Source organism: Ceratotherium simum, chromosome 36 (genome assembly GCF_057802395.1).
Source record: "Ceratotherium simum simum isolate JZ-2026a chromosome 36, ASM5780239v1, whole genome shotgun sequence".
NCBI classification, from domain to species: Eukaryota; Metazoa; Chordata; class Mammalia; order Perissodactyla; family Rhinocerotidae; genus Ceratotherium; species Ceratotherium simum.
In genome coordinates, this window is record NC_141935.1 from 8,973,890 (window position 1) to 8,998,001 (window position 24,112).

Sequence of the window (24,112 nt, forward strand, 5' to 3'; positions counted from 1 at the left end):
ACTCAAACAGTTAAGGAGTATGAAGTAAGAAATTCACTGTTCGGCCCCCAGGCGCCTGAGCACCACCAGCAGTGTGGCGTGCCCGTGCACTGCCCCCAGAGGCAGCAGCCCCCAAGTGCCACTAGCAGGGGCAGCGTGGCCATGCACTGCCCCCAGAGATGGGTCCCCAGGCACCCAGGCCCCACCAGCAGGGGCAGTGTGACCGCGCCCTGCCCCCAGAGGCAGCAACGCCCAGGACCCACCAGCAGCAGTGGCGTGACTGTGCCCTAACCCCAGAGGCAGCAGCCCCCAGGTGCCCAGGCCCCACCAGCGGCGGGACGTGCTTACACCCAGAGGCGGCGGCAGCTCAGGCCTCACCGTGCCATGGCCCCAGCTGCCCCGGCTGGACTGCACCACGGCCCCAGCTGCATCAGCTCAACTGTGCCCCGCCCTGAGGTCCAGCTGCTTTGGCTTGGCTGTGCTCAGGCTCCAGCTGATTTGGCGCCAGCTACTTCGGCCCAGCGCAATCCAGTTCCAGCGTCTTCGGCCCAGTGGTGCTCCAGCTCCTGCTTCTTCAGCCGAGCCACGAGTCAGCTGCAGCTGCTTCAACCCACCCCCACCTGAGCCCCAGGTGCTTCAGTCTACCTGTACTCCACTCCCAGCTGTTCCCATGCTCCCGCTGTTCCCACACTTCACTCCAAGCAGCCTCCGCTCAGCCACGCTTCAGCTCAGCAGGGGACCGGCCAGAGTGCCCGCGGACTGAGGTGGGCCAGAATACACAGCCCATAACCCAAACAAGCGGTGGCAAGAGGACACTGCGACCACATATTTTCACTAAGAGGAAAAATAAGCCAACACTGACAAGCACTATGCAAAAATATATTAAATCTCCAGACCAAAAGGAAAACGAAAAGCACCCAGAAGTCAACCTGGAAAGCACAGAAATGTATAACCTTAATGACAGAGAATTCAAAATAGCCATCATAAAAAATCATAAGGAAATACAAGAAAACACAGATAGACAATTCAATGAAATCAAGAGTTTCTTCACAAAAGAGATCGAAACCATGAAGAAATGCCAATCAGAAATGATAGAGATGAAAAACACAATAGAGGAGATAAAGAATCTCCTGGAATTCAAATCTGGAAGCCTTAAGCATCAGGGCTGACAATCTGGAGGAAAGAATTAGCAATATCGAGGACAACAATGCAGAAATGCTCCAGATGGAGGAGGAAGGAGAACTAAGACTAAAAAGAAATGAAGAACTGTCTGAGAAATATCCGACTCAATTAGGAAATCCAACATAAGGATTATAGGTATTCCAGAGGGAGAAGAGAGGGAAAAAGGAGCACAGAACTTGTTCCAAGAAATAATAGCTGAGAACTTCCCAAACCTGGGGAAGGAGCTAGAAATACCAGTGAATGAAATAAATAGATCTCCTAAATATATCAATATGAAAAGACTCTCTCGAAGGCATATAGCAGTAAGCTGGCAAAAGTCAATGACAAAGAAAAAATATTAAGGGCAACTAGACTAAAAAAAAATACCGTACAAAGGATTTCCTATTAGGCTCTCAGCCGATTTCTCGACAAAAACTTTACAGGCTAGGAGAGAGTGGAACAACATATTCAAAATTCAGAAAGACAAAAACTTTCAGTCAAGAATACTCTATCCAGCAAAAATATCCTTCAGATATGATGGAGAAATAATAACTATCCCAGATAAACAAAAGCCAACGGAGTTCATTGCCACAAGACCCCCACTACAACTGCTCAAGGGGGCCTTCACGTCTGAGGAAAAAAAGAGACAGGGGATTCAAACTTTTGAACGAGGAGGAAAACAGGTCGACAAAACCAGAAAAACTGCAATCCTCTATCAGAAGATATTAGCAAAAACTTAATTATAAAACCAAAGATCAAGGGAAGGTAAGCACCAAAAATAAATATAACCACATCACATTAAACACAAACTCACAACACAAGAAGGAATAAGATGTGACAACAATGACTTAGAAGAGGAAGAGGAAAGGGATTGAATCGACTTAGTCTAAGGGAATAAGAAGCCATCAAAAAATGGACTATCACATCCACGAGATTTTTTATACAAACCTCATGGTAACCACTAACCAAATAATCAAAACAGAGTCACACATGATAACGAAAGAGGAAACTAAGAGAACTCCGTACAGAGCTACCAAACTGAATTGGTAGTCTGAAACACATGGGATGAGAAACAAAAGGAATGCAAAAGAACCAGAAAATGAGCCATAAAATAGCAACAATAAGCCCTCCTATATCAATAATTATCCTAAATGTAAATGGACTGAACTCTCCAATCATAGTGTGATGGATTAAAAAACAAGACCCAACAATATGCTGCCTCCAGGAAACACATCTCAGCTCTAAAGACAAACACAGGCTCAGAGCGAAAGGATAGAAGACAATACTCCAAGCTAATGTCAAACAAAAGAAAGCAGGTGTTCCCATACTTATATGAGACAAAGTTGACTTCAAGATAAAACAGGTAATGAGAGACAAAGAGAGGCAATATATAATGATAAAAGGGACACTCCACCAAGAAGACATATCACTTTTAATATATATGCACCCAATACAGGAGCACCAAGGTACATAAAGCAACTATTAACAAACCTAAAAGGAGATATTAACAACAACAGGATAATAGTAGAGGATCTTAACACTCCACTTTCATCAATGGACAGATCATCCAGACAGAAAATCAATAAGGAAATAATGGACTTAAACGAAAAACTTGATGAGACAGACTTAATATATATAGAGCACTCCATCCAAACACAGCAGATTACACATTCTTCTCAAGCACGCATGGAACACTCTCAAGAATAGATCATATGCTGGGAAACAAGGCATGCTTATATAAATTTAAGAAGACTCAAATCATAGCAAGTATCTTTTCTGACCATAACACCATGAAGCTAGAAATCAACTACAAGAAAAAAACCGGGAAAGTGACAAAGTTGTGGAGACTCAACAACATGCTAGTAAACAACCAATGGATCATCGATGAAGTTAAAGGAGAAATCAAATCATATCTGGAGACAAATGAAAATGAAAATACACTGTACCAACTCATGGGATGCAGCAAAAGCGGTCCTGAGAGAGAAACTCATAGCAATACAGGCCCACCTTAAGAAACAAGAAAACACCCAAATAAGCAACCTCAAACTACACCTAACGGAATTAGAAAAAGAACAAACAAAGCCTAAAGTCAGCAGAAGGAGGGAAATAATAAAAATCAGAGCAGAAATAAATTAAATTGAAATTAAAAAAACAGTAGAAAGGATCAATGAAACAAAGAGCTGGTTCTTCGAGAAGATACATAAAATTGACAAACACTTAGCCAGACTCACCAAGAAAAAAAGAGAAGGCTCAAATAAATAAAATTAGAAATGAAAAAGGAGAAATTACAACAGATACCACAGAAATACAAAAGATTATAAGAGAATACTATGAAAAACTATATTCCAACAAATTGGACCATCTAGAAGAAGTGGATAAATTCTTAGACTCATACAACCTCCCAAAACTGAATCAAGAAGAAATAGAGAAGCTGAATAGACCAATCACAGATAAAGAGATTGAAACAGTAATCAAAAACCTCCCAAAAAATAAAAGTCCAGGACCGGATGGCTTCTCTGGAGAATTTTACCAAACATTCAGAGAAGACTTAATACCTATCGTTCTCAAATTATTCCAAAAAACAGAGGAAGATGGAACACTTCCCAACATATTCTACAAGGCCAACATCACCCTGATACCAAAGCCAGACAAAGAGAATACTAAGAAGGAAAACTACAGACCAATATCCCTGATGAACATAGATGCAAAAATCCTCAACGAAATATTGGCAAACCGAATACAGCAATACATTAAAAAGATCATACACCATGATCAAGTGGGATTTATAGCAGGGGCTCAGGGATGGTTCAACATCCGCAAATCAATCAATGTGATACACCACATTAAGAAAACAAGGAATAAAAACCATATGATCATCTCAGTAGATGCAAAGAAGGCTTTTGACAAGATCCAACATACATTTATGATAAAAACTCTCAACAAAACGGGTATAGAAGGAAAGTACCTTAACATAGTAAAGGCCATATATGTCAAACCCACAGCCAACATTATACTCAATGGGGAAAAACGGAAAGCTCTCTCTCTCTGAAAACAGGAACAAGACAAGGGTGCCCACTCTCGCCACTCTTATTCAATACAGTACTGGACGTTCTGGCCAGAGCAATTAGGGAAGAAAAAGGAATACAAATAGGCAATGAAGAAGTGAAACTCTCGCTGTTTGCAGATGACATGATCTAATATAAAGAAAACCCTAAAGAATCCATTGGATAACTATTAGAAATAATCAACAACTACAACAAAGTTGCAGGGTACAAAATCAACTTACAGAAATCAGTTGCATTTCTATATTACCAACAATGAAATAACAGAAAGAGAACTCAAAAAGACAATCCCATTTACAACCACAACAAAAAGTATAAAATACCTAGGAATAAATTTAACCAAGGAAGTGCAAGACCTATACAATGAAAACTATAAGACATTATTGAGTGAAATCAATGATGACACAAAGAAATGGAAAAATATTCCATGCACTTGGATTGGAAGAATAAACATAGTTAAAATGTCCATACTACCTAAAGCAATCTATAGATTCAATGCAATCCCAATCAGAATCCCAAGGACATTCTTCACAGAAATAGAACAAAGAATACTAACCTTCATATGGGGCAAGAAGAGACCCCAAATAGCTAACACAATCCTGAGGAAAAAGAACAAAGCTGGAGGCATCACAATCCCTGACTTCAAAACATACTACAAAGAAACAGTAATCAAAACAGCATGGTACTGGTACAGAAACAGACACAGAGATCAATGGAACAGAACTGAAAGCCCAAAAATAAAACCTCACATCTAGGGGCAGCTAATCTTTGACAAAGGAGCTAAGAACACACAATGCAGAAAGGACAGTCTCTTCAATAAATGGTGCTGGGAAAACTGGACAGCCAACTGCAAAAGAATGAAAGTAGACCATCTACTTTCGCCATACACAAAAATTAACTCAAAATGAATCAAAGACCTGAAGGTGAGACCTGAAACTATAAAACTCCTGGAGGAAAATACAGGTAGTACACTATTCGTCATGGGCCATAAATGGATCTTTTCGAATTCCACGTCTACTCAGACAAGGGAAACAAAAGAAAAAATAAACAAGTGAGACGTCATCAGATTAAAGAGCTTCTTACAAGGCAAATGAGACCAGGATCAAAATGAACAGGCAACCCACTAGCTGGGAAAAAATATTTGCAAACCATGTATCTGACAAGGGATTAATCTCCATAATATATAAAGAACTCACACAACTGAACAACAAAAAAACAAACAACCCAATCAAAAAATGGGCAGAGAAAATGAAGAGACACTTTTCCAAAGAAGATATACAGATGGCCAACAGGCACATGAAAAGATGCTCAACATCACTAATCATCAGGGAAATGCAAATCTAAACCACACTAAGCTATCATCTTATACCCGTCAGAATGGCTATAATCACCAAGACAAAAAACAACAACTGCTGGAAAGGCTGTGGAGAAATGGGAACCCTAATCCACTGCTGGTGGGAATACAAACTGGTGCAGCTTCTATGGAAAACAGTATGGAGAGTCCCCAGAAAATTAAAAATAGAAATACCTTATGATCCAGCTCTCCCACTACTGCATATCTACCCAACGAACCTGAAATCAACAATCCAAAGAGGCTTATGCACCCTTGTGTTCATCACAGCATTATTCACTATACCCAAGACATGGAAGCAACCCAAGTGTCCCTCTACTGGTGATTGGATAAAGAAGACGTGATATATATATATACCATGGACTACTACTCAGCCATAAAAAAAGACAAAATCGTCCCATTTGCAACAACATGGATGGACCTGGCAGGTCTTATGTTAAGCGAAATAAGCTAGAAAGAGAAAGACAAACACTGCATGATTTCACTCATATGTGGAAGATAAACCAACACACGCACAGATAGAACTGTTTGGTGGTTACCAGGGGCAAGGGGGTTGGGGGGTGGGCACAAGGGGTGGAGGGATGCATTTATATGGTGACTGACAAACAATAATGTACAACAAAAATTTCACAATAAAAAAAAGAAAAGAAAAAAAAGAAATCCGCTGTTGTCTTAACAGATTAACGTACATTTGGCAGACTGAGAGTTACTACTAAGCTAGATTAAATATATCTCATAAACTTCCAATGCAAATAATGCAGCATACCACATATTATAAACACCCTCCCACCATAAACACCAAGAAATGCTAGATAAAATATAACAAACACCTGAAATGCATAGCTGAGCTGCAAAGAAAATAGTCACGGGCCAGAAACCACTGGTGCTGCAGTGGAGGAAAATGGAATATGGGGAATGCCTTCTTGAGACTTGGTTTTCCCACCCACACACGGGAAGGTCACAAAGGAGCTAGAACTGGAAACTTAGATGAGATGCACAATCAACCAAAGGGTAAACTAGGTTAAAAAAAAAATTCCAATGAAGAGTTAAGGAAGCATATCCATCTTGATCTGGCTCTAGAGCAGGGGAAGAAAAAGGGATCCTAGATATCTGTCAGCCCCGGGCCAACCCCAATGCACTCCAGTCAGATCTCAATTTGAATTTATACTATGCTGGAGGACCAGAAATCCTCGAGTTGAGAACTTAACAAAAATATCAACTTGAGACTTGGAACACTCCCGTAGCACCTGGCCAAAGCAAACACAAAATCACTCTATAAGGGCATACCTTCAATAGAGGATTGCTTCAAGTAAGGCCATGTTAAAGCCACGTGAGCAAAAGTCCAAACTCATAACAAAGGCCGAGATTTAATCACCAAGTACATAAGATAACTGGACAATTCTGACAACCTCTATTTAATTAAGAAGTACCCTATGTAACAAAGTACCAAACACCACGAAAAATGTTATTGTAGAATACAGTTAACCTCCTTCTCTCCCACTACTGATCACAATATATCCCATCCTCCAAAATGTTATGTATTACAATGTTGGGTTCTTACATTTTCTTTCACCTATTCAATGAAAAGCAGAATGAACTATCCTAAATCCCTAAATTACTCGCTAGTGAGTGAGTATGTAAAATATTTACCCATTTTAAAAAGTAGTATGACTGAAAAAAAATTTAGTAAGAAATGCTATTTATTTAAAGGCTAAGGTGACTTTCTTTTGAATAGCATTTACGACATTTATACTACGTGAATTGTACAATAAATGTTTATAAATTATTCTTGCCTTAACTCATGAGCCTATATGTGGGGACAGGAAAAAACCATTTTTCCCCTTGAAAAATTTGATTAAATGATTGTATTTAACTTATTAAGCCTAGTACCACCACTGGCAAAGAGAAAAGGAACTTGTTAAAAAGGATGCAAAAACACAGTATCTACCTGAGCAAGGTAGCCAGGAACACTTGCACCCTCCCTGCACATGCTTGCCCGCACATACACTTTTCAGTTTTTAGTGAAAGAAGATAGTTAATTTCAAATTAACATACACTATACAAAAGTGTAATGACTTAGAACAAGATCCACCCACAACTCAGCGATATAAACAGCACATCAACAAAAGCACCAATACATCACGAGTGCCTGGCATATGAAATTCAAAATGAGAGGAAGGCATGGTGGGCATCATTCTGTCATGAACAAAAGCAGACATCCAGAAATCACTAGCACCACTCATTATTTGCCATGTTGATAATAATGTTAATAAAGTTGACAGCATTCTGAAAATCACTTAACCGTGCCTCATTTTAAAACTTGCCAATGCACATACCACTGAAAATTATTTACAACAATCTTAACATTGCCATTTTTCTTCTGTGAATAACAGCCAATGCAAGAAGTATATAAGATTCAAAAAATAATCATGATCTCTAAAAGTGGCACGCCTACTCATATTAATTAATATAAAGATAAATGCTGCTGAAAAATACATAAATTACTTAAATATTAAGTCTGAAGCTGGTTGAGTAGGGGAGAGATTTATTTTGTACCTATTATCATGATGCATGTTTACAAGAACAAATTGAGTACAATGGTGACTATACTCATTTTAAAGAGGAAATGAGGAAGAAGGAGAGACATTAAAAATTTCAGGTACAAAATTCCAGTTAGAGAGACAACCCACCAGCTGGGAGAGAATATTTGCAAAACATACATCTGACAAGGGGTTGATCTCCATAATATATAAAGAACTAACACAACTGAACAAAAAAAAAAAACAAACAACCTGATCAAAAAATGGGCAGAGGAAATGAACAGACACTTCTCCAAAGAAGATATACAGATGGCCAACAGGCACATGAAAAGATGTTCAACACTAATCATCACGGAAATGCGAATCAAAACAACACTAAGATATCACCTCATGCCCGTTAGAATGGCTATAATCACCAAGACAAAAAACAACAAATGTTGGAGAGGATGTGGAGAAACAGGAACCCTCACACACAGCTGGTGGGAATGCAAACTGGTGCAGCCTCTACAGAAAACGGTATGGAGATTCCTCAAAGAATTAAAAATAGAGATGCCCTATGATCCAGCTATCCCGCTACTGGGAATCTATCCAACAAACCTGAAATCAACAATCCAAAGAGGCTTATGCACCCCTATGTTCACTGCCGCATTATTCACTATAGCCAAGAAGTGGAAGCAACCTAAGTGTCCCTCGACTGACGACTGGATCAAGAAAATGTGGTATATGTATACAATGGAATACTACTCAGCCATAAAAAGACAAAATCGTCCCATTTGCAACCACATAGATGGGCCTGGAGGGTATTATGTTAAGTGAAGTAAGCCAGAAAGAGAAAGACAAACACTCTAAGATCTCACTCATATGTGGAATATAAACCAACACACAGACAGAGAAGACTGTATTGTGGTTACCAGGGGCAATGGGGGTGGGGGGTGGGCACAAGGGGTGAAGGGAGACATATATATGGTGATGGACAAACAAAAATGTACAACCCAAAATTTCACAATGTTAAAAACTATTAAAACATTAATAAAAAAAAAATTCCAGTTAGAAAATGAAAAGGTACAAATTTCCAGTCATGAGTAAGTCACAGCAATGTAATGTACAGCATGGTGACTACACTTAATAATACTGTACTGCATATTTGAAAGTAGCTAGGAGAGTGGATCTTTAAAGTTCCCATCACAAGAAAAAACTTTAAACTATGTATGATGATGGATGTTAACTAGACTTACTGTGGTGATCATTCTGCAATATATACAAACATCAAATCATTACATTGTACACCTGAAACTAATATAATGTTGTATCAATTATACTTCAATAAAAAATTTTTTTTCAGAAAGTTAAGTATCTGGAAATTTTAACATAGGATACAGGTTTCATTTCCACTTTTCAACTAACTTTTACTCATGTCTAGGTTAGAAGACTATGGCCCCAACCTCCTCCCGCTAGGGTATTTACATCTAACATGCAGAAGTTCGTATCACTCTTCCCATTCTTCAACTGGAACTTGGAGAGAGGAAGAGGGGAAAAACCTAAATTTGTTTTAGAACCTCCTCAAGCTCTTCAGGGAAAAATCAAAACAAAACAATCATATTAAAAATTAATAGAATAGTATCCTTTTAATTAGGACTTTAGCCAGAAAGTATAATTCTATAATTTTCCCCCAAGTCTCCAGATATAAAAGAATACACTCTGTTTTGAAAATTATATTTCAGACTATCTGTAAAAACTATAGCACAGAAACGGAAATTCTGTTTTCTCCAAATAAGGAATACTGAGTCATTAACTACTGATTCTCAATGACATCTCCACGTCCTATGAAAAGAACAGTTTACCAAATTACTTACTTCAGGTCCTGCAGAAGGTCCTTTGCATTAAGCATGGTTATTAGAGAAGTCGTAGCTGCAGGAATTATGATAATGGGTGTTCGAGACCCTGTAAAGACAAAATTTTAAAGGTAGCACGTATGTTATTATTAGAAGGAATTATAGCTATTTTCCCAATTATAAAAGTTCATAAATTTGTAATTTTAACTCTTTTGAGTTAAAAAATATTTTAAGTCAGCAGTGATATTCAAAATATTGAATAATCAGTATGACCTGAGCACTGACAATGAGAATGATGCCAAGCACAAGCCATATGATATACCCGCACAAGCACACTATCAGCCCTGGCTCTGTAATCCAGCTGATTCATACGTACTTTTAAAGCAAGTTCAGAATCATATGCACAACCTCACCTTTCTTCTGATTTGGGGGAGGTCTTGCTTGAGAAACTGTAAAAGAGGAAAAACCAAAATTTTGAGTGTGATAAAAATCACCTTCTTATTTTTAAACTTACAAAGCAAGTAAGGCTTAAAAATTATTTGTATTTACACTATGACTAGTTATAAAATTTAAAAATGTATTGCAATCATCTCAAATAATATTAAGTTATTTCTCTGCTTCACAAAAAACATTAAAATGCCTTAGTATTATTAAACAATCTGTAGGCACAGGGAAAGTGGATATACTATATTGCTAGGCACTGAGTATCTTCATTTTCATGGATGTTAACATCTTGCAAAGGAAGCAAATAATTTAATTAATTGATTACCACTGTAATAAATGCACAGAGTACCATGAGAGCATGTACCACTGGCGGAAGGGCTAGGAGGGAGAAATGTGCTTAGCCATTTCAGAGGAAAAAGAAAAAGAAAGGAGTTATTGGGAGCTAAGATCTAAAATATTTCTTAATTTTTTCTCTTTTTAAAATTGTTTTTTGGTTTTTTATTAGAAGAGAACATTATAGGCAATGAGTCATGTGAAGGTCTATATTATCTGGAATTGCCCATATTAATAATTGTAAATATATGCTATAAAAACACAAATATTCATATTTCTTCATTATTTGTATACACAACAGACTTTGTAATGCACAGATATATTTGTTGAAACAATAATATTAGCCTAGTTCAAGATTAATATTTTAGGATAAAAAGTGCTATGTTCAATTTTCTGTATTTATCCATACAATAAAAACTTACTGACTGCCTTCTACATGCCATGTTCTGTGTTAGAATTTCTTTTAATCACAAAAATTAATAAAAACTAAAGAGATTTTAAATTCTAATTTAATATAAGTTCTTAGAAACAGATATCACTTTTAAAGGGAAGCACACACATTTTTGGAATATGTTCCATTTTAAAAGCAGAAACTGCTACATTTTAATTAATACTTTGTACTCCTTTGTATAGCTATTTCATTGTCATAAAGTATTATTAAGTTCAGTAGTATGATTCTTCCAGCCACATAAAGCAGAGAAAGATATAAACAAATACAAGTTCACACATATATTTGTTAATAGTATTCTCATCTTTCTTCTTCCTGACAAAAAAATAACAAAACTTTCTTAAATCATTTTTAGACATAGGACTCACAGAGTATCATCTGGAATACAATACAATCTCAAATAAATATTTGGTATCTGTTGGAGGGATAAAAGAATGACAGGATGGATAGATATATGGATAAACAGAATTACTAAGGAAAACAATGAAAAAGAAATCTTTGACTGAAATGCCATTGATTTGGTAAGGGAGCCCACAATGGACTCAGGAATTTAGGAAAAGATGCACTAAAATCAAAGCTGAGAAGACTCAACGTAAGAAAAAGACGAAATATAAAAGCTCACGTATTAAAAATAAAGTTTAGAGGTTTACTAAAAAAATAACTACAAAAGAATATAAATAGATTCCCTGGTAAGTAAGAACCAAGGCAGGGACACTGACAAACACGCAAAGGATAAGCTTGATTTGAGGGGGAGGGGAGGAGAAGGCAGAATAACACTGGTCCCTATGGCAGAGCAATTAAAAGCAAGAGGCTGTACGCAGAGGATCTCAATTCACATTCCCACTTTGCCACTTCCTAAGCAAATTATCCTCGCAAGTGGAACTGACTGACCGCTCAGCCTCAGCTGTCCTCAACTGTGAAACAGAGATAACAGTGTCTCCATCTTGATATTGTTGTAAGAATCTTAAAAACAACAATGCACATTAAGTCCTTAGCCAGGTCTTGGCCTGTATTTACCATTTACTGAACGCGGTGGCTACAGCAGCTGCTAACTGCTGCTGCCTCTGGTACCACTAACTTCAGCAAATGCAATGATGGACAATTTACAAGCTGAGAATAAGCCACTGCTGTTGCTCTGTCTGATTTCAAATATAATCATATTCTTCCCTTAAACATTTATTCAGAGCCTATGTACAAAGCACTCTGCTAGGTTCTTATTATTATAATGATAACTAAAACAGAAATAATCCCTGCCCTCAAAGACCTTTCAGGAAAGTAAGCGAGCCAGACCATAAACAAGCAAAGAACATATACAAATAAACAAATCTGAACATGCAATATTAAGGAAAAAAAGGAGTGCACACTGACAGAAAAGTGTCCTTTAAACAGAATGCTTTGAAAAAGCCTCTCAAAGGAACTGGCATTTAAGCTGAGATTCAAGGATGAAAACAAGCCAACTTGCAAAGAACAAGTGGATGAACAGTCCAGATAAGAGGTAGGAACGTGGACAACTGCCAAAGGCAGGAAGAAACTGCTGTGTTGAGGGAACTGCAGATGTGTAGACCACAGGGACAAGAGGAAGAGTGGAGGAGATGAGGTTACAATATTGTGCAGGAACAAGTTATACACGGCTCTCCAGGCAAGGTTCGGTTTGTATTTAAGTCACTGGAAAACCTTGTAACTTTTAAGCCAGAAAGTGACATAATTTGATTTCCACATCACATCTTCTGAAGGGAAAAACAACAGGATTTAGATAAAGAATCAAAAGGAGGAGAAGCGTGCAAGCAGAAAGCTCAGTTAGGACTGTTACGATAGTCTACAATGGTGCCACTCAAACTATGTGTGGTTGAGGAGGAGGGTTTTTTTGTTTTTTAAATTTCCAATCCAAGACCAACTCAACAAAATGCAATAACAATGAACTGCTAGAAAAATGGTTGTGTACTTTGATGTTGTGACAGTACTGTACTCTCAATTTCTCTATCTATCTTGTCGGGGACAGGAAGTAAACAGGTCATGGACTAACACTGTAAGATGCACTGGTCAAGAGAAATGATGTGAGTTTAGACTTGAGTTGTGACAGTGGAGATAAAGAGAAAACAGATGGATCTGGAATACAGAAAAGGTAAATCTGATAGAACTCAATGACATATTAGACGAGAAGAATAAGAAAATGTGAAGAATGAAGAATAACTCCAAAGTTTTTGGCTTAAGAAACAGGGTTGATGGTGGTACCATTTATTCATGAAGGAGCAGAAGAGTGTGAAGATATCTCAGGAAAAATATTAGACAACACAGGTTTCAAACCAGTTTTAAGATGCCTATGGCATATCCAAATGTTAAACAGACCGTTAATATAAGATACTAGAGATAGGAAAAGATGTCTAAATTGGAGATACAAATCTGAAAATCATCAGCACATAGACTTAAAACTATGGAATGAGGTACTCCAACCAGCACCTAGGTTGTAAAGTGGATGACTGTATAGCAGAAGAAATTTGTTTCAAACATGCAGAGGGCTAAGTCTCTCCCAATCTCACCTGAGCAGGAAGCAGATAAACTAGAGCTATAGGCCAACTTCCCATTTCAGAAGCTCTATGAAAGAGAAGTAAAGAATTAAAGCTGGAGAAGTGAAGTGTGCACTGTGTATGCATTAGAAAGAGGCAGGAAGCGCAGGGATAAGTGCAAGAGACTTAATCTGGCTATGAAACGGAAATGATGGTACGGTCCAGGAGTATGGTTTAGCAAATGCTTGTGATTCTTAATCCATTGGAAAACATGTGCCTCTTTTAGTTATAGTCCCTAAAAGAATGTTTAGAAGTTGGGAATAACTGTAAACACTTTAGAATATTAAATTTACCCAGGGACTTGCCTGGCACAATTAGTACTAAATAAATACCTGATGAAAGAAAAAAATGATCAAAAATGGAACTCCATCCTTGAGTTCCTTCACTGAAGGAAAAAAGAATAGGTGGTTCAGGCCCCCATTTCCAAATGATTCCAACTCTACCTAACAAATAACAGTGTAAATCTATAATCTCTCATCTATAACATATCACACTGCCAGATATGTTTTGTGTCTTCATATTTTTTCAATTTTAAAGAAATAACACAGGTGAACATGTCATATACTATACAATTTCCCTTCAAAATTGGGCAGCACCCCAAAAGCAAATACACTTAACATTTCTGCAGCAAAACAAAAATTCACTAATCAAAACAAATAAAGATGACGAACTGCTAACACCCACTCAAATCAGGTCTTACTGACAAATAAGTGCTAAAAATCTATAAAATAGTCTTTGCTTTTAGAATGATGGGATGGCATTGTGGACCTATGGGAATCAAGTAGTAAGTGGAAGGATGAAGAGGAGACCTCACATGGACGGGCATCAGAATATTTGTTACATTAGGAGACATTAGTTCAGATTAATTTCAAACAGTTTAATCGCCAGTGCACCTTGGTCGAACAACTGAAAAAGAATGACAGAACATTAAGAGTTGAAAAGACCCACAACTCCTTACTTTACATATGATCTCCCTCAAGATCACAGAACTGGCTGATAGAACCCAGCTCCCTGAACACTCTGGTTTCTTTAGGTAATAGTGCCTCCCCTAACCCTTCCCTTTGTTTGCCAAATGATTTTGAGAAAATGTGAAATGGAGACAATTTTACATCACATAACACAAAACTGGGTTAGACTCCTCAGGTGGTGATTTCTCCCCTTTTATACTATTTCTGAACTTCTCACGTGATCTTCTTTAGACTGACCAACTAGAGCCTCCTACCCCTCCTTTCCAAAGAAAAACAAATGCCTCTGCATCTATCATTCAGCTGCCTCCACAATATTCCTTTACTTTGTAGGTTGCTTCTCTGGGCCCAACTCAGGCTGCTCATCCCTATTTCCTACACTTTTTTCTTCCTTCCTGAAAAGAGCTCCTTCAGCTTCTCCTAGTTTCTGGCACTTCATGGAAGGCATTCGAGTAATATTTACTGAATTTAATTGCTTTTCCTTATACTCTCATAACAGCTTTTGGTATGGTCCTCTCTACTTAAAAATAGCCCCACAGTCCTGTTATCTGAAATAAACTGGATCCAGTGTGCTCCAAATTTAACATGGCTGCTGGAGCACTCCACTTCTCAAAATTGGGAATGACAAAGATTTCAAACAAACCCACTGTCATTAAAAAAACAAAGCAAATACTACTTATGTCAAAATCCAGGCATATGGATCCAGGACAAACTGAATTAGCCTACAAAACCATTCCAATAGAAGAAGCCCAGATGATCTTATAATTTTATTTATTTATTTATTTTTCCCTCAAAGCCCCAGTAGATAGTTGTATGTCATAGTTGCACATCCTTCTAGTTGCTGTATGTGGGACGCGGCCTCAGCATGACCGGAGAAGCAGTGCGTCAGTGCGCGCCCAGGATGCGAACCCAGGCTGCCAGCAGCGGAGCGTGCGCACTTAACCGCTAAGCCACGGGGCCAGCCCCCAGATGATCTTAATACTATACTTTAAAAGTGCTTCCAGAAATATTTAATATTTATAGTCTACATAATTTTAGAACTAGGCTGTGTGTGACCATATACTATGAATAAAAAGATATCCAAATCTGTACTACTGATACTGCCAAATTTAAGAGGAAGATCACCCAGGTGAATTCTTGCCTGTGCTTTTCCAATCCTTTTCATTTTCTTCAGTCACTTTCAACAGCACTAACGCGGTAAAAAAGACAGGCAGTATAGCATAGCACTGAAATTACGCTCAATATAAAAATAAAACAAACCAACAAACACCAAAATCAAACCCAAAACACCTAAAATGAATGTAGTGTTGGTATCTACATGCATTTATAAAGTTCAATCTATTTAAGTACTAGGAAGAAATATTTCTAAAATAGCTTCAATACTACCTTTGCTAAACACACATTTTAAAAACATGATTACAGAACCTTATACGTTCAGTAACACAGACATCTGAAATTCTAAGCATCAAAGCTGCATATCAGTCTATTAAAATTATGGTTCTATACTCCTATAGGAAAAAAAATCACATCCAAGTGTACCATCATGGAATTCGAACAAGGGCTTGGGTCCATATAAATAGCTTTTTGAAACATTTTTCTAAAATCTTAAAAATATTTTCTTAAAAATTTCCTTTACCTCTTCCAACTATACCTATTTGTTCAAGTAAATGTTCTTATGATATTACTTGAGAAGTATTTTAAGGGAAATTTCAATTCCTTCAAAGCATTATGTGTATCCAAAAAATTTCACTGTTATGACCATTTAGAAAAAAACCTGAAAACCAAAGCTTTATATTTTTACCTGGTCTTGGTACTGGCTGTGCTGCAGGAGTCTGAGTCTTACGGGCCGATGCACCCTCCTTTAAAAGAATAAAAATTGATATATGATGTCAAAGTTCCTTTACATAACAGTTAAACACTTTCATTTAATTAGTGCAAAGAAATTCCATATCTCTGTCTCTCATTCAGTCACTCCACTAACGTGCTATAATCCTAAGAGTTTTTAAGAAAACACCTCTCCTTAACTTTTATGCTATTGATCATGAGGTAATAACAGCAATCTTTAGTGGAAAATAAATTTAAATTGTTACCATATAGTAGTTATTGTAAGAATGTATTATTTTTAAAATGTTCAATGATTTGCTTAATTGCTGACAATTCTAACCCTCTCAGAAATATCATCACTGGTTTTAAAATCAAGTCAATCTTTTCTCCCTTAGTCTCAAAATGAATAAATGATACGTAACCTCGCACTAGAAAGATGTAAACAATGTTACTTTGGAATGCATAAAAACCTCACAAACATTTCAAATTAAATGCCTTTAAAATATTCAGGGAAAATAATCACATTTATAAAGATGAAAGTGGTTACATTTAAGAGCGGCTGAAAATATCTTAAAAGCTGAATAACAAATCTCAACTAATTACTAAGCGTGTAATACATACAAGGAAAAACGCCAAGTGTTGAGGTGTATTATTTAGACATTCAGGAATAGATGCCTCTGAAATGCTTAAGATACTTAAAAAGTTGTCTAACTTTAGTGCAATAGCGTCAATCATATTCACACTAAATTTTTCATTAAAATATTTTTCTTTATAGAAATCTACAAATGTAAATTTCAAAACAACTAGTAATTCATGGAGATTTTACTCTAGTTGTACTCAACTGAAGGAAGTTTCACAAATAGGGAAGTTACACAAATCCATAATAATAGAAATCAATGTTAGAATCACAGAAACATTTCTAAAGAAATACTGCTAAATAATGTTAATTTTAATCATATTACACTCTCCTCAAAATTTGATATTTTACATGGTAAAATCACTTGGAATGGTAGGTTATCCCATAGCATCTTTTTTTTTTTAAATAAATGACTATAAAAATTAGTACTGACAGAGAGAATGCACTTTACTTTCAATACAGTAGCATTTCTAGCATTCAGTTAAAATGCCAAAGAAACCATTCTTTATTGGAAGAGACAATAGCAGCGGCAGCAACTAGCAAATACTCTTTGAAGTAAAGAAAAAAGAAAAAAGAAAAAAAAAAAAAAAAAAACACCTGAGGACAGCCGAATGTTCTTTTCCAATATTTTCACTATTATGCATTTAGTTATATATTGATATACTTAAAACTCAGTCACTCTAGGTGCTGGTTTCATGGATGTGTTACATTTGTGAAAATTTTTCAAGCTTACTTATGATACAGTCATTTTTCTACAAGTAAATTATATTCAAGTAAAATTTTAAACATAAAAAAGGTGAGTTATTATTACAGTGGAGAACATATTAAACATTTAGCTTCATTATAATGTGAAATTTTCTATTTATTTTTTTCTCTAAGTTCATGTTAGGGGACATAACTGCTTTTATTCTTCTTTGTAAATCTACTACCTAGAACACAGTAGACACTCAGCAAATGTTTGCTGTACTGAGCTGAGTCTAGACTTTTAAAAATCAGAAGCCAAGGGATAATCATTAAATATAAATCAGTTAAAGAGATTTTAGCTTTCTAACCCATGTTTCTGCATCAAGAGAAATCAACTAGACATTATATATTAAAATAACAAGAGTAAACTTTAACCATATAACTTACAAATTCTTATATGTAAATACTGATTCATGGGGTTTGGTTTAAGCACACAGAAAAAGAGAGAAAAAAAATAAAGGAAATGAGACGGGAAGAAAAATAATGAATATACACGTATGCTGACATCTTTCTGTCTCCATTTGACTATAAGGTTGGCTGGATCCAAATCAGAGCCCTCTTCCTTTGAATAGAGTAGACTAAGATCAAAATCACTAGAATACAGCACTATACGCATATTAAGAAAACTATCCAAACCAAAACTGTTTCAGCTGGCTACTAAAATATACCTATACTACACAAAGACTGTGGCTCTTATAACATGGGTCAGCAAACGGTGCAAGCACGTAAGTAATACTAAAAAAGTCTTTTTCATTACAAATAACACAAGTATTTTTTTTGCTTTTGAATAAACTCAAAACTAAAACCCTTTAAATACCAATAATGGGCATTTTCTGTTTGCCAAGTAAGCAATCTTTTCCCACTCTGAATCATTCCTTTCTGGCAATAAGCCCTAAGCCCTGGTGTCTGGGGAAGGCATATGTCCTAGGTTAGGTCAATCAAGAGTTGAGTTCTTCTTGGGGCCGGCCCTGTGGCTTAGTGGTTAAGTGCGCGCGCTCCGCTACTGGCGGCCCAGGTTCAGATCCTGGGCGCGCACCAACGCACCACTTGTCCAGCCATGCTGAGGCGGCATCCCACATAGAGCAACTAGAAGGATGCGCAACTATGACATACAACTATCTACTGGGGCTTCGGGGAGAAAAAGGGGAAAAAAAAAAGGAGGACGACTGGCAATAGATGTTAGCTTAGGGCCGGTCTTCCTCAGCAAAAAGAGGAGGATTGGCATGGATGTTAGCTCAGGGCTGATCTTCCTCACCAAAAAAAAAAAAAAAAAAAAAAAAGTTCTTCTCTGGGATTTGTTTTATAAACTGCAGCTAGCTAGTGACACCTCTAGCCAGAGGGCTACAAGGAAGTAAGCCTATAATTACAGATGATCATGTCTCTTTACTAATGGAGAAAACCTATCTGCAGGACAGAATGACGCCAACACAAAAGAAAAGAGATGGAATACAACATCCTTCACAACACCTACAATCGAGTTTTTTTTTTTTTGAGGAAGATTGGCCCCATGCTGACATCTGTTGCCAATCTTCCTCTTTTTTTTCTTCCTTTCTTCTCCCCAAAGCCCCAGTACACAGTTGTGTATCATAGTTGTTAGAGTTGTAGCTCTTCTATGTGGGACGCCACCTCAGCATGGCTTGATGAGCACTGAGTAGGTCTGTGCCCAGGATCTGAACTGGCGAACCCTGGGCCACCGAAGCAGAATGCTCGAAATTAACTACTATGCCACCAGGCCAGCCCCACTATAATCTAATTCTAATGGCCTGCAAAGCCTATTCTCCCCCTAACCGGTTCCTTTTGATCATGAGCCATTAAAATCCCTCACCTCACCACTCTACGCATCCCCACAACACTTTTTTGTCTCAATTAGTTGCAGAATTTCTGTTAGTTGCAACTGAAAGAGTTTTATCTAATTTTGTCTTTTTGGATTTCTTGAAAATCTTGAGTTGCCCAAGTCACTTTAGTATAACTTTGCTTAATTTTGGAGTTAGTAAACACATACAAATAAACACAAGCATGCACACACACATATACACAGAGCTACACAGCTATGACAACAGTAGACTGTGAGCTCCTGAAAGAAAAATGGGAAGGTCTTTGCCAATTATGTCATTAGTTTATGGCCATTTCTAGGACTCGCTAGCTAACACTAAGAGCTAAAAGCTCATTCTACTCGGATCTGCATTATTTTGAAGTAAAATTGTAGAAATCATTGCATAAAGGACCTCAGAAACCATAGAATCCAATCCCACCACTCTTTACTCTAAGACAGAGCTGAAGTGGTTTTTCAAAGGGTACACAGCAGTATATCTGGCATATATTAAGAAACAGGAATAATAATTGGCAGTACTATGGAATAGACTGACAGTTCTCTATTTTGAAAGATATTTGGATTGGGAGGAAAAATATTACCCAGCTGGGAAAAGAAAGGTATCAGCACAAAAATAACTAAAAGAGCTGACAAATGGTGCTAACTGGAGAGGAAAATCTGCTTTCTCTTGAAAAGCCAGAACCGTTACAAATTTCACCAAGACTTGAGGCATTCTGGAAAAGAAACAACTAATAAAAATGGAAGGGGGAAACAGTGATAGAATCATATTTGCAAAAACACAGGACAAAACAAAGCTTGCTGTTTACAATCCTTACTTGTCTTATTTTAGCAAATGAGATAATCTAAAATCTTCTGGTACTGGGAGAGAAAATACTGGTATTTGCTACTTAAGTAAGAAATAATACCATAATATATAATATCACAAGAGTGTTTGTGACAAGTGTCATTATGAAAAAGAATATACTACATTTAGTTAATATTGGAAAATGCTGCTTACATGAAACAGTAAAATACTGAAAATTCTTAATGAAGAAAACCTACAGAATACATATGCACACTCTAGCAGTTTCTAATCTACCTTTCTGACTACTGTACTTAAGAGAGCAAAAGTAACATATGTTTTAAAAATTAAATAAATACTAATTGTACCCTTGCACACTTTTACCTTTTTATTTTTATTTTTTTGAAAGATTCGCCCTGAGCTAACATCTGTTGCCAGGCTTCCTCTCTTTTTTTGCCTCTCGCCAAAGCCCCAGTGCATAGTTGTATATCCTAGCTATAAGTGGTTCTAGTTCTTCTATGTGAGGCGCTGCCATAGTATGGGAACTGACAGATGGGTGGTGTGGTTCTGCGACTGGGAAGCGAACCCGGGCCACCGAAGCGGTGAGTGTTGAACTTTAAGCACTAGGCCATCAGGGCTGGCTTGCTTTTGCCTTTTTAAAAAATAACTTATTCCCATGAAATTTGGATTTGATATTTAGAGTTCTCAGACATTAGGAATTTTTTTTAAAAAACCATCTGAATTTTTAAGTACATTGAGTGAGTCTTTAAAAAGAAAGTACTTTGGGGGCCAGCCCGGTGGCATAGCGGTTAAGAATGCGTGCTCTGATTCAGCGGCCCAGGGTTTGCAAATTCAGATCCCAGGCACGAACCTACACACCACTTACCAAGCCATGCTGTGGCGGCGTCCCATATAAAGTGGAGGAAGATGGGCATGGATGTTAGCCCAGGGCCAATCTTCCTCAGCAAAAAAAAAAGAAAAAAAGGAGGATTGGCAACAGATATTAGCTCAGGGCTAATGTTCCTCAAAAAAAAAAAAAAAGAAAGTATTTTGGAAAAACTATGTAGAAAACAGAAACCACAACTCTGTAGACAAATCACAATGAGGCTGAAAAACACAAAATATTTCTGGAGCAAAACACTTCAACACAGATTGTTAGCATGATTAATTTTTTTAAACTAGTCATAACCCAGAGGCATACGTATACACTGTTTCTCAACATAGGAAATAGTTAACACACTTCTAAAATATAGTATATCTATAAAATATATAGATTTGATACCTCTATCAAATCCCTCATTATGCTATATAATTCTCTACTTACTTGACCACTTCTCCAAACCAGACTGTAAGCTACTTGAAGTCAGGGACTATCTATTACACCTCCAATGCCTGTTATAGAGAGCCAGATGCATGGTAGGTGCTTAATAAATATACATTAACTAATTAATGAAAAAAAATCAATTTGCCTTAGCATTACTGAGTCACCACTGTTACAGTGGTTAAAGTTTTTTTGGCGTGTGTGTGTGTGAGGAAGACTGGCCCTGAGCTAACATCTGTGCCAATCTTCCTCTATTTTGTATGTGGGTTGCCACCACAGCATGGCTTTGATGAGTGGTGTAGGTTCACGCCCGGGATCCAAACCCATGAATCCTGGGTCACCGAAGCAGAGCATGCCAAACTTAACCACTATGCCACCAGGCTGACCTCTGGTTAAACTACTTTAATCTGTTATATGAAGATGGTAAAAACATCATAAAAGATTATTGAGAGAATTAAAGAATCATTTATTCATTCCACATACATTCATCGAGAGCAGAGTGACCAACAAGAAACTATGAATGCAGCAGTATAATCAAGAGCAAGGTGGTCCCTGCTCTCATGAAGTTTGCAATCTAACAGAGGAGGCCAGTAACTGAATGAATGAAAGTTTAAAAATTATAATTATATATGTACTTAGTTATTTGTAATGTGCACAACATGTGTATTTGTCTGTAAACGTGTATGTATGTACATGTATGTCTGTATACATGTATTCAGCTCAGTGCGCAAAATAAAGAGGGACTAATAACTGTTAAACCATCTTCTTTCCATAAATAAACAGTCTGTCTATATAAGAATAAGAAAAAAACTGGCAAACCAAATTCAGCTGCATATTAAAAAGATTATACACCAGGACCAAGTGGGATTTACTCCTTGAATGCAAGGATGGTTCAACATATGAAAATCAATGAATGTAATTAACAACATTAATAGAATGAAGAAAAATAAACTTCATGATCATCTCAACTGATGCAGAAAAAGCATCTGACAAAATTCAACACCCTTTCACGATTTAAAAAAAGAAAACAAACTAGGACTCGAGGGAAACTTCCTCAACATAATAAAGGCTATATATGAAAAACCCACAGATAACATCATACTCAATGGTGAAAGACTGAAACCTTTTCCCTTAAGATCAGGAAAAAGATGCCCACTTTCACCACTTCTTATTCAAAATAGTACCTGAAGTTCTAGCCAGAGCAATTAAGCCAAAAAAGAAATAAAAAGCATCCAAATTTAAAAGGAAATGATAAAATTATCTGTTTGCAGATGACAAGATTCACATGCAGAAAACCCTGAAGATTACACCAAAAAACTGTTACAAATAATGAATTCAGCAAAGTTGCAAGATACAAAATCAACACACAAAAATCAGCTGCATTTCTACACACTAACAATGAATAATCTGAAAAGGAAATTAAGAAAATTCCATTTATAACAGCATTAAAAAGAATAAAATACTTAAGAATAAATTTAACCAAGCAAAAGACTTGTACACTGAAAACTCTAAAATATTGCTGAAAGAAATTAAACCCATAAATAAATGGAAAGACATCTAAGTTCATGGACTGGAACAATTAATAGTGTTAAGATTTCAATACCACCAAAGGTGATCTACAGATTCAGTGCAATCCCTACCAAAATCCCAATGATGTTTTTGCAGAAAGAAAAACCCATCCTAGAATTCATATGGAATCTCAAGGGACCCCAAAGAGCCAAACTAATCTTGAAAAAGGAAGCACAAATTTGGAGGACTCAAACTTCCATATTTCAAAACTTACCACAAAGCTACAGAAATCAAAAAAGTGTAGTATGGCATAAAGACAGACATACAGACCAGTGGAATAGAACTGAGAGACCAGAAATAAACTCTCACATATATGGTCAATTGATTTTTGACAAAGGTGCCAAGACCATGCAATGGGGAGAGGACAGTCTTTTCAACAAATGGTGCTGAGAAAACTGGATATCCACATGCAACAGGATGAAGCTGAACCATTATCTTACGTCATATACAAAAATTAACTCCAAGAGGATCCAAAGCCTAAATTTAAGAGCTAAAACTATAAAACTCTTAGGAAAAAACACAGAGGAAAAGCTTCATGGCATTAGATTTGGCATTGATTTTGTGGATATGACACCAAAAAGTAAAGGCAACAAAAGAAAAAACAGATAAATTGGACTTCATCAAAATTAAGCTTTTGTGCATGAAAGGACACTATCAACAGAGTAAGAAGGCAATTCTCGCACAGAAAGGGAGAAGATATTTGCAAATCATGTATCTGATAAAGGG

General features: G+C 36.9%; 1 protein-coding gene across 1 annotated transcript in view; it reads right to left on the minus strand.

Annotated features, from left to right (window-relative positions):
* The window catches only part of CDC73 (cell division cycle 73), a 129,588-nt gene that overhangs the window by 23,117 nt on the left and 82,359 nt on the right, over positions 1 to 24,112 (minus strand). Inside the window, exons 11-13 of the mRNA XM_014794123.2 lie at positions 16,481 to 16,538; positions 10,339 to 10,374; positions 9,947 to 10,034 (exon numbers count right to left, since the gene is read on the minus strand). Of these exons, the coding sequence (XP_014649609.2) occupies positions 9,947 to 10,034; positions 10,339 to 10,374; positions 16,481 to 16,538 (182 nt within the window). The remainder of the gene's footprint in view (positions 1 to 9,946; positions 10,035 to 10,338; positions 10,375 to 16,480; positions 16,539 to 24,112) is intronic.